At 37.7% G+C, this 12,642-nt stretch overlaps 1 protein-coding gene across 3 annotated transcripts in view; it reads left to right on the top strand.

Moving 5' to 3' along the window:
- MFSD8 (major facilitator superfamily domain containing 8) overlaps nucleotides 1-4,541 on the top strand; it is a 50,300-nt gene extending 45,759 nt beyond the window's left edge. For all 3 annotated transcript variants that reach the window (XM_053901264.1, XM_053901262.1, XM_053901263.1), the window contains one exon: nucleotides 162-4,541. In XM_053901264.1, coding sequence (XP_053757239.1) covers nucleotides 162-368 — 207 coding nt within the window. In that variant the 3' untranslated portion in view covers nucleotides 369-4,541. The remainder of the gene's footprint in view (nucleotides 1-161) is intronic.
- The last annotated feature ends 8,101 nt before the right edge of the window (nucleotides 4,542-12,642 follow it).

The following is a 12,642-nucleotide window of genomic DNA, read 5'->3' on the forward strand; positions in this document are numbered from 1 at the left end:
TTGCTGTATTTATAGAGAGACATTTTATATTTAATTTAAAAATAAAAGATGGAGAAAGTGATTTTTGTGAGTTTGTCATAATTTGGTAATAGTACTTACACCCTTATTTTTAAAATGACTAAACCTAAATATCAGTCTGCTTTTCTCTCTCTCCACCACAGGGTGTGTACATGGGCTGGTTAACAGCTTCTGGAAGTGCAGCACGGATTCTTGGACCCGTGTTCATCAGCCAAGTGTACACTTCCTGGGGTCCACGATGGGCATTCAGCCTTGTGTGTGGAATAGTGGTGCTTACCATCATGCTCCTGGGTGTGGTTTACAGAAGACTTGTTCCTTTTTCTGTGAGGCATGGAAGGATTCAAGAGTAACCTAACTAACTCTATGATGGAAAGTACTTATATGGGATTTCTTCTTCCAGGGCTCTGTAAGACAGTTGCTATGAGTCAATTTCCAAAAGTCAGGCCGCAAATATTATGTATTTTGAATAACAAGAACATATATTGATTAATATAGGGAATTCTACATGTAAATACGAACAGTAATATAATATAAAAACACTCTGGTTCATAATTTCTGTATTTCAAAAAGTATTCTTCATATAACACCTCTTTAGCGGTTACATGAACTCATGAGTGGACAGTGGTTTATAAATATGAAGTTGTGCTCTTAATTCAAACTGCAGAGGTGTCATTAAAATAATGAGAAAGTATTTATGCAGGGAAGCCATAAGGAGAGTTCTTTATGAATTACCAATAACAAAAAAAAATGAAATTATAGAAATTATCTACCTAAATAGAGGTACCTATGTTTGAAGATACCTACTTTTTATTTATTTAAAAAATGCAGCTTCTATTATCGAATTTCCTTATGAAATGAAAATCATGACTCTTTAACTTTTCCATTTACCATGCCTACCATCCTACCTTACCTTCTATAAAGCATTATTTTTAATTCTATACCTTCTGTCCTATTTTAGTTCCCTAATAGGAGAAAGTACAAATAATTCTAATATTTGAGCAGTAAAGAAGATTAAGAGATCAAGATGGATTTCACTACCTTTGGTAGGACTAATTATTTTTTTCTTTCAAGTACTAATAAATAATTCACTTTAGAAACATAAGCCAGGTATGTTACTGTATACATATACTGAATAGCAAACTGTTTATTAAAATTACTGACATTTTTCAACTCCCTTAAATTCTGGAGAAAAACTATTACTTTAATTATTTAATTAAATTATTTAATTTATTTACTTTTCCCATTTCTCAGTAGTGACAGGGAAGACACAGCAGTTCCCAAACAATGTCTAAGTAGCTATTCAGAACTGCAGAATTTTAAATTTGGATAGGCCATGACAGCCCCAATCTAATTAGGCTAATAAATATTTTAGGTAAAATTGCTTTAATCTAACAGTTTACTGAGTTTACTTGAAGTTGGCTAAATCATACTCTCTATGTGTACATTTCTACCTCTACATAAATTGAATGCTGATAAAAGGAACTAGTATAGAATTATGTATGTGGATAATCAATATTACCAAAAAATGCAAAAATATTTCTAAATATTTTTCCAAATGTTTCCTACTGTAAATTCTATTTTCAAATCTGAAAGCAAACAAGTAAACACTATAATCTGCACTTTACACTATGTTTCTTGTATTCTTGTGGGGTTTTTTTTCCCTTTTACTTTCTCTCTTTCTTTCTTTTCTTTTCTTTTTTTTTTTTTTTTTTTTTTTTTGGCTTGAAAAACAGAAATTTATTTCTCACAGTTCTGGAGGCTAGAAGTCTAAGACCAAGATTGTCAGCAGGGTTAGTTAGTTTGTTCTGAAGTCACTCCTTGACTTGTAAATGGATATCTTCTCTCTGGATCTTTTGTTTGTTTGTTTTTACAGCTTTATTGTGTAAGTTTAAAGTGTACAATGTGATGATTTGATAAACTTATATATAGCAAAATGATTACCACCATAGCACTAGCCAACACCTCCATCCTATCACATAATTATCATTTCTTTTTTTTTGTGGTGAGAACATTTAAGATCTACTCTCTTTGCGACTTTTAAGTATATAATACAGTATTATTAATTGTGATCACCATGCTGTACAACAGATCCCCAGAATTTAGTCATCTTATCACAGGAAGTTTGTTCTCTGACCAACATCCCATTTCCTCCACCCCTTAACCCCTGTCAACCACCATCCCACTCTCTGCTTCTAACAGTTAAGTTCTTTTAGATTTCACATACAAGTAATATCAGATAGTATTGTCCCTCTCTGTCTGACTTCTTTCACTTAGCATAATGCCCTCAAGGTCCACCCACGTTTTCACAAATGGCAGGATCTCCTTATTTCTCATGGCTGAATGATATTCCAACACATACACACGTCTTTATTCATCCACTGATAGACATCTGTGTTGTTTCCATATCATGGCATTTGTGAATAATGCTGCAATGAACATGGGAGTGCACATATCTCTTTAAAATTCTGCCTTCATCTCCTTTGGATATATACCCATAAGAGGGATGGCCACATCTTTTGGTAGTTCTTATTTTTTGAGGAACCTCCATTCTGTTTTCCACAGTGACTGCACCAGTTTACATTCCCACAAACAGGACACAAGGGTTCCCTTTTCTCCACATTCTCACTTGTTATTTCTTGTCTTCTTTGATAACAGCCATTTTAACTAGTGTGAGGTGATGACATCTTATTGTGGTTTTCATTTGCATTTCCCTGTGGATTAGTGATGTGGAGCATCCTTTTATGAACCTGCTTTCTTATACCATATGTATGCCCTTTGGAAAAATATCCATTCAGACCTTAAAAAAATTTTTTTTTTTTTTTAAGTAAGCTCTACCCCCAATGTAGGGCTTGAACTGAGATCAAGAATTACATGCTCTACTGACTGAGCCAGCCAGGTGCCCCTCCTCTGAACATTTTTAAATCAGACTGGCTTTTTTTGCTATTGAAGTTAGCTGTACTCTTTTTTTTTTTTTTAATAACCCTATTTTTATTTAGGAATTCATGTTAATTTTTTTATTAAATGTTTATTTTTGAGAGATAGAGACAGAGCACAAGCAAGGGAGGGGCAGAGAGAGAGGGATACTCAGAATTGGAAGCAGGCTCCAAGCTGTCAGCATAGAGCCCAATGCAGGGCTTGAACCCACAAACCATGAGATCATGACCTGAGCTGAAGTCAGACACTTAACCGACTGAGCCACCCAGGTGCCCTGAAATTTGCTGTACTCTTAAATCCAACTTCTTCAGCCCTAATAGAAAGCTTAATCTGACAGAAATCATCCCATGGTTAAATTTTAGAGATTGTTTTTACTCTTTTCCACCCCCCATAGTGAGACTCTGCTTCAGTTAGACTTATCAGAGCCATAGCCAGGTTTCTGGCTATTTGGTCAAGTTCTGGGATCTCTTTTCCCTGATGTTCTGCAGCTCCTTCCTCAGTCTTACATTTTTGGGGCTCTAATCTTAAAAGAGTAAACTCCACCCTTGGTTTAGATAGTAATAGCAACAATGGTAATGATGAAAATAATAGCAAACATTTATAGAGTTCTTTTCATATTGCACGTAATGTATAATGTACATTTTCATAGCAGTCTTATAAAGCAAAGGTGCTGTTATGACACCATTTTACAGATAAAGGAACAGAGGCACAGAGAAAAGATTTGTCTCAGTAACAGTCTGTCTTTAGAGTCCACACACTGAACCTCTAAATTTTTTATTTTATAGGAAATAACCCAGAAAATTTTAAGAGCAGTTAATTGCTTATTTTAGAGTAAATCAAGTTATGCATACCAATGACTCCTATTAGCAGAAATATTTGAGAAACATAATTGAAGCCCAATGACTGGGGCTGTTATCCCACAATAATGGACTGTTTCTATGCAAGAAAGTATGACAGAGAAGTTTCCCAATTTCCAAAGACTTATAATATTGAATAAGATTCATATAAACTATAACCTTGCAACAACAACTAACACCTTTCCTTTATTAAGAATGCTTTCTTTTCTGGGGGATTATACCAGCACACATCTTGGCACAAAAGAAGATAAGGAAGTGACATGGGGTGGAGGAGAGAGCAGGGAGGTAAAGTTTGAGGAAAAAATCACTAACTGAGTTCTTGAGTGGGACAAGTGGAGTATAAACTGCAAAGGATGATAGGAGACCTTAAGGTATGAAAAACTGAAAAATAGTATGCATTTCAGAAAAGATAACGTTTTTGAAAACCTAAACTTAATAAGAAAATGATTTGTATATTTGAAGGGATTTATAGCTTCACAAAGCATCTCCATGTTACCTTGCTAAACTTGCCTACACTTAAACTCCTCCAGTTATCTTGCATAAAGTGAAATAAATCCGTATGTGATTTTTGTTTTGGGGAGGATAAACTACTTATCTGCATCTGCTCAAGAGTAATTTATTGTGAGAGGATATTTTAGGTGCCATTTTTGACTACTGCAAACTTTTTTGTAATTTAATGTATTTTAACATTGTGAATGTACATTTTTAATAAACAATTATTATGTATATGTACCTTAAGCCTTAAAATTATTTATTCATACTTTCAATATATATTCAAAGGGTACCTACTATGTACAAATCACCATGTCATTGTTGGGAATAAAGCAATGAACAAAGTATACAAAGTTGCTACCCTCATGGAATGTCCATATTGGCAGGAACATTAGAAATTAATCATTTGTGATTACACAAATGATTATGCTTAAGGGGAGGACAATGAGAGAGAAGCATAGCCAGCTGTGAGGATGACTAACAGGGGATCTGACCTGAACAGGAAAGTCAGGGACTGTTTTGCTAAGGATGTAATGACTAACTAAGGCTGGTGGAGAGAATGATTTGGACTGGTGAAGAGTGGGACAAGTGCATTTCAGGCTGAAGGTGGTAAGATCTTGGGGCTTTCATGGAACTACAAGTAGGTCTAAGGTGGCTAGGAAAGGACTGAGAAAAAGAGTCCTATTAGTTGAGGGTATAGAGGGACAATGCAAAGCCGTGTAGACCTCAGGCAGTAGGGTGTCCTCCAGTGGTAAGTAAGAGGTATTTTAACTTTAGGCATGGTTTGAGTTAGGAGTCCAAAGAATGTCATTAGGACTGTGTCTTTTTCTTTTAGTTCTACATGCCTCTGCTTGACTTTCAGGTTCTCTCCATTTTGTGGCAAGATGGCCACTGGCAGCTCCAAGCTTGCAAGATCTTTGTAACTCACAATTCCAGAGAAAAATGGTTTGGGCAGAAGTATCAGAAAAGGCTCTAAGTAACCAACTTTAGCTTACATACCCATTCCTGAACTGACCAGATGGGCAGAGTGGAATCCTCTACTAGCCCAGGCCTGGATCATGCATGTATCCATTCTGGAAATGCAATTATCTGTATGGATGAGGAAGGAGGGGAAGAGCCCTGTCAGGCTCATCTTGATTACATAGACTAAAATAGACTTAGACCTGGATGGAGAAGAGGAGGTTGACCAAAGAAAGGTCTGTTGAGCTGACAAATATATATGTTTATTCATTACACCTACACCTCCCAACTATTTTCACATCATTGCAATCACAGAAAATATTGTATGCACCACTGTGAAAAATAGATCAAGTTGCTTACACCCAGTTTCTTCAGATAACACAGGCCCTACAATCAACTCAGAGCTCTGAAGAGATCAATTTTCCACTTATGAATATAACCCATCTGTGATATACCAATGTTAGGAAGCATGGTACTATACCATGATAGGTATTTTGGGCTTTTAAGAGAAATGGGAAGGCAATTGGGTTAACATGGTCTCTAAAAAGAAACTCGTGCTCCTCATAGAAATGGTTGATTCCAGGTGTGGGACAAAATGAGCCTAAGACATCTTATGCCAGAAAGCAAGAGGGTTATCAAAACTATGTTAGTCTTGCCAAAAGGACACGGGAGTCAAATAAAGAGACTACTACTGGCCCCAAATGGGACAATTAAAGAATTGAATAATATCTGCAGTTGATTTAAACACAACAAATATGTGAAAATCTATGAGTTCAAAATGATATTAAAAATAAGAAACCCATTGGTCACCTTTGGAGGTTGCCTTGGCAGCTTCATTCTGAAAACCAGAAAATAAAAGACTCCAGCATCTATTCTACCTTTCCTGTATCTAAACTTCAGGGTAATCAAATATTGATGAGGGAAAGTAATTTTCTTTTTTTTTTTTTTTAATGTTTATTTATTTTGAGAGAGAGAGCACAAGCAGGGGAGAGGAACAGAGAGGATAGAGAGAATCCCAAGCAGGCTCCACGCTCAGCATCGAGCTGATGCTGAGCTCATAAGCGTGAGCTGTGAGATCATGACCTGAGCCAAAATCAAGTGTCGGATGCTTAACTGACTGAGCCACCTAGGTGCCCAGAAAGTTATTTTCTGTAGAAGAATCCAAGCTAGTAAAAACGAAGTGAATAATAGAAAAATCTCCACTTAGCAACCTCTAGTGAAATAATAGATATGGGCAACAATCATCAAGAAGGCTAAAACAACCAGGTGAAAGAGTAACAAGGAATTTTCTAAAGGATGAATGAGGCTGACAACACATGCACCCACTGATCAATCTATTTTTTTTTAATGTTTATTTTTGAGAGGCAGAAAGAAAGGGGGACAGAGGATCCGAAGCAGGCTTGGTGCTGACAGCAGACAGCTGGATGTGGGGCTCGAACTCATAAACTGCAAGATAATGACATAAGCTGAAGTCCAACGCTTAATTGAGCCACTCAGGCCCCCCTGATCATTCTTAACATCACTGAAAGTAGGTAAGCATTACGTGTCTCATAACTTCATGCAGCAGGAAGTACACAACACCACTTGTAAAAGTGTCCCTGCCAAAAAATTAAACCAGAACCTAATCAAGCCGATAAACTACTAGTTTACAGGAAATACAGAGGGAAACATGTTAAATGCCATCTCTAGGTAGTAATCACCTAAACCCAGAAGGCTATATATTCTATAGACAAATGATCCAGTTACAAAAGAAAGAAAAAGAAAGAAAAAGAGAAAGAAAGAAAGAAAGAAAGAAAAAGAAAGAAAGAAAAAAGAGAGAAAGAAAAGAAATTAGGGAGATCAGATGTCAGAGATGAAAAAGAAGCTTAAGAGATCTTTTTTGGATCCTGTTTCAAATAAACCAAATGTAGGGGCGCCTGGGTGGCTCAGTCGGTTAGGCATCTGACTTCGGCTCAGGTCATGATCTCATGGTCCATGAGTTCAAGCCCCGCGTCGGGCTCTGTGCTGACAGCTCAGAGCCTGGAGCCTGTTTCAGATTCTGTGTCTCCCTCTCTCTCTGCCCCTCCCCTGTTCATGCTCTGTCTCTCTCTGTCTCAAAAATAAATAAATGTTAAAAAAAAAATTTTTTTTCAAGTAAACCAAATGTAAAAGGATACTTTTATGGCAATTGGAGAAATTTGAAACTAGACTCAATATTAGATGATATTAAGGAATTATTGCTAATTCTGAGATGTATGGTAGTGTTATTGTTATGCCTTTAAAAGGTTATTATCTGTTAAAGATAGATATTGAAGAATTTACTAGAAATTACATGTGTCTAGGATCTGCTTCAAAATACTCCAAAAGGGAAAGGGCATCAGGATGGATGAAACAAGACTGGCAAAATATTTGTTGAAGTTGGGTGGGAGATACATGGAGGTTACTTATGTACTTACATGTGTACTTTTGCATTTTTAAATGTCCACATTTAATTTAAAGTTAGTAATAATCAGCTTTGTATTTTAGAATTATCTAGCTGCAGTGTGAAATATGCACTAGAGTAGGGTGTAGAGGACATCATGTTTGTGGCTACTCTTCATTTCCTGGTAACTCTTCCACATTTGGAGAATTCCTCACACTGAGCCTCTCAGAAGCCAAAACTCTATCTCATCTACCCTTGCATCTAAGACACAAGTATGTGTTTCTGGTTCATGTGAGATTTCATAAGGAATGGAGCAAAAAGAGCAAGTGGGCACCATGAGCAAAATTGATTTTGGTGAAGGAGCAAGATCAGTGGTTAAATTTTGGAGAAAGCACTGTCAAAACATCTGGAACCTAGTCCCCAGCTTCATCAGCATGGCTGTAGGATCTGTGCTAAGCAGGGGTGGCAGGGTGTTTTCTGAGGCAGCTCCTGCATACAGTGATTCAGGCATTGGTCCTCACTGCAAAGCTTGAATCTCTGAACCTCTGTCCCTCGTAGAGGTTCTATGTACTAATACCCTTAATAAATATATTCTCTGCTTAAACTAACTAGAGTGAATTCTGATGTTTGCAACTAAAAATGCTGACTGAGGGGTACCCAGGTGGCTCAGTGGATTGAATGCCAGACTTTTGCTCAGGTCATGATCTTGCAGTTTGTGGGCTCAAGCCCTGCATCAGGCTCTGTGCTGACAGCTCAGAGCCTGGAGCCTGCTTCAGATTCTGTGTCTCCCCCTCTCTCTCTGCCTCCCCCCCACCTGCCGTTCACATTCTGTCTCCCTCTCTCTCTCAAAAATAATTAAACATTAAAAAAAAAAAAAACACTGAAATAGGAGGCAAGAGTAGATGTTTGTAGACAAGCGGGTTACTGCAGTAGTTCAGATGAGTAATGCTGGTGACATGGACCAGGGAATTGGCAGTGGAACTGGGAGTTGAAAGCAAAGCATGTAAAATATATTTTAGAAGTAGAGTTGACAGGATTATTTGATTACATTAAGGTAAAAGAAGATGTTAAGAATGACTTCCAGGATTCTGACGTGAACAGCTGGAAATACAAGTACTATGTACTAAAATAAATACTGAGGAGGAGCAAGAAAATAGTACAGTTGAATTAAATGATATTCTTACAGACAACAAAGGCATGCCACATAGATATGCCCATAAAACAGACTAAAATGAGCAGAAAGAAATTATGAAATAATGGAAACTAAAAAATGACATAAATCATAATCAGGAATGAGATAATTCTTCAATGAAATTGAGAAATAAGAGAATAGGAAGATATGAAAATATTGCTGGCAAAGCTCAGGAAAGAATAAGAAATTTAAAAAATAATCTTGGGGCACCTGGGTGGCTCAGTCAGTTATGTGTCCAACTTTTGGCTCAGATCATGATCTCATGGTCTGCTTGTCAGCACAGAGCCCGCTTCAGATCCTTTGTCCCCCTCTCTATCTGCCCCTGCCCCACTCTCTCTCTCTCTCCCTCTCTCTCTCTCTCAGAAATAAATAAAACATTTTAAAAAATGAATAAAATAAAAATAATCTGAACATGAAGACCAAATTAGAAGGAACACAGAAGTAAATAAGATGCCATAGATAACTTGATAAGGGAAATAAAAGACAAAGGAAAATTAAAACAACAGAAATAAAGACATAAAAATGATTCCACAAAAAAATGATGGATATAAAAACTAAGCACAGATGATACAACATATATAGAAGTCTTTCAAGAAAACCAAAGCAATGAAGCAGAACAAATTCTAAGAACTATATACAAAAAAAAAAAATTTGCTAAAATAAAGCTCAAACATACATATGAGAAGGGCATACCAAGTACCTGAATAATTGACCCAGAATGGTCTATTATCACAGATTCCATTAAAAATATTGTGTTAAAGGGGCGCCTGGGTGGCTCAATCGGTTAAGCGGCTGACTTCAGCTCAGGTCATGATCTCGCGGTCCGTGAGCTCGAGCCCCGCGTCGGGCTCTGTGCTGACCGCTCAGAGCCTGGAGCCTGTTTCAGATTCTGTGTCTCCCTCTCTCTCTGATCCTCCCCCGTTCATGCTCTGTCTCTCTCTGTCTCAAAAATAAATAAACGTTAAAAAAAAAAATTAAAAAAAAAAAATATATTGTGTTAAAAAAAAGTGGGTACCAGTCAAAATGGCTAAGTCACTTAGAAAAGAAAATCATATTGCAATCAGATTTTGTGATGATACTTTTTTATGTCAGAATCAGTGGATTAATATATTTATTTAAAGAAATACAGTGTGGGTCACATATTTTATATCCAGTCAAGCTGACCTTCAAGGATAAAGTTTACATACTTATGAAGAACCCAGGGAATATTATTTTTATGAGCTGTGAGCAAATTTCAAAAAAATTAAGATGACATGAGAATTCAGCATAAAACTGATGGTGAGTATTTTATATATTACCTCTAGAACTAAGACTAAATGATGGAAATAAGGGTGACAGAATTATCGGGGCACCTGGGTGGCTCGAGCAGTCAGTTAAGCATCCTTGATTTTGGCTCAGGTCATGATCTCACAGTTTTTGGGATTGAGCCCTGTAATTATTATATAATGCCCTTCTTCATCTCTTGTTCCAGCCTTTAATTTAAAGTCTAGTTTGTCTGATATAAGTATGGCTACTCCAGCTTTCTTTTGAGTTCCAGTGGCGTGATAAATAGTTCTCCATCCCCTCACTTTCAATCTGAAGGTATCCTCAGGTCTAAAATGAGTCCCTCATAGACAGCAAGTAGATGGGTCTTGTTTTTTATCCATTCTGATACCCTATGTCTTTTGGTTGGTGCATTTAGTCCATTTATATTCAGTGTTATTGTAGAAAGATATGGGTTTAGAGTCATTGTGATGTCTGTAAGTTTCATGCTTGTAGTGATGTCTCTGGTACTTTGTGGTCCTTGCAACATTTCACTCACAGAGTCCCCCTTTGGATCTCTTGTAGGGCTGGTTTAGTGGTGATGAATTCCTTCAGTTTTTGTTTGTGTGGGAAAACCTTTATCTCTCCTTCTATTCTGAATGACAGACTTGCTGGGTAAAGGATTCTTGGCTGCATATTTTTCCTGCTCATCACATTGAAGATTTCCTGCCATTCCTTTCTGGCCTGCCAAGTTTCAGTAGATAGGTCTGCTACTCCCCTTTTGTGTCTACCTTTGTATGTTAAGTCCCATTTATCCCTAGCTGCTTTCAGAATTCTCTCTTTATCCTTGTAGTTTGCCAGTTTCAGTATGATATGTCATGCAGAAGGTCGATTCGTTATGTCTGAAGGGAGTTCTCTGTGCCTCTTGGATTTCAAGGCCTGTTTCCTTCCCCACATTGGGGAAGTTCTGATCTATGATTTGTTCAAGTACACCTTCAGCCCCTTTCTCTTGTTTTCTGGAATTCCTATGATACAGATATTGTTCCATTTGATTGAATCACTTTGTTCTCTAATTCTCCCCTCATACTCCTGGATTTTTTTATCTCTCTTTTTCTCAGCTTCCTCTTTTTCCATAATTTTATCTTCTAATTCACCTATTCTCTCCTCTGCCTCTTCAATCCGAGCTGTGGTCGCCTCCATTTTATTTTGCACCTCACTTATAACATTTTTTAATTCATCATGACTGTTTTTAAGTCCCTTGATCTCTGTAGCAATAGATTCTCTGCTGTCTTCTATGCTTTTTTTTCAAGCCTGGCCATTAATTCTATGACTATTATTCTAAATTCTTGTTCAGTTATGTTGCTTAAATCTCTTTTGATAAATTCTTTAGCTGTCACATTTTCCTGGAATTTCTTTTGAGGAAAATTCTTCCATTTCATCATTTTGGTTAGTTTTACGTCCCTTATGAGTTTTAAAAGCTTGTTATATGATCTGCACCTTCAAGCACTGCTGTATTAAAGGGGGCAGTCATACACTGTCCAGAGCCTGGCACTTTAGGAGGTGTTTTTTGGAGAGTGTTACTTGCTCTCTGTTGTTGTGACTGTGGTTATTTTATTTCCCTACCCGTAGTGATGTTTTGGACCCTCCACCAGGTATGCTTTGATTTGTTCCTTGAAGTAGCCCTGGAAAGGAAAACACAGGAAACAAAAACACGCAAACACACAAATAAATAAAAACAAAACACTAAAATCTAAAAACAATCCAAAAGCAAAAAACCAGAAACACCAGCTACAAGTAAGGAACAGGGTGGAAGCAGTGCTGATAGAAGAGCACATACAAAGAGAAAAATGACAGGGGCGGAGGAAAAAGAAAAAATAAACATTGACCAGGCAGAGAGACTAAATGGCTTAATCCAGAGAGAGAGAAAGGAAAATAAGGAAGGAGGTGGGGAAAAGAAATGAAGATAAAATTACCCAGACAGAGAAACTATACGGCTTGATTATTCCAGAGAGAAAGGAATGTAAAGGAGGTATAGAACATGTATCAAGAGAATGGATTAAATATGTCTGTTTAAACAAATCAATAACCAGAGTAACCAGCCTGGAAGAGGGAAGAGGTAAGAAGGAGAAATGGGGGAGAGAATATATCCATATATCCAGAATTGTCCTACAATTTATCCAGGCAATGCTGCAGCGCTGTTCTGGAGATGCTGTCGTCTAGTTCCACAGCATCCCGCTCCAGTAGATATGCAGTTACCCTGTGCTGAGGCGCATGGTTTGGTGTAGGTTGGTCCTCCCTCCACTGTGGGCCTGGCAGACCGATCCTGAGGCCCTGCCTTGGTGGTGGTGGGGAGAAAAATGGCGACCCCCCCCCCCCCCCCCCCCAGTCTCTTCTCCATGACCTGGTGCCCAAATCACTCCTTTGGAGCCATCCTCATTGTCCTGCAGGTGCAGACGGGGCTATCTCACTCTGCCGACACCTTTGCCCCAGGGGCTTGGCTGGAATTTAAAATCCTGCTCTGTGCACCCCGGTACTGGGAAAGTGCT

The sequence above is a fragment of the Panthera pardus genome, unplaced genomic scaffold (assembly GCF_024362965.1).
Source record: "Panthera pardus isolate Hobbes unplaced genomic scaffold, ASM2436296v1 HiC_scaffold_13, whole genome shotgun sequence".
NCBI classification, from domain to species: Eukaryota; Metazoa; Chordata; class Mammalia; order Carnivora; family Felidae; genus Panthera; species Panthera pardus.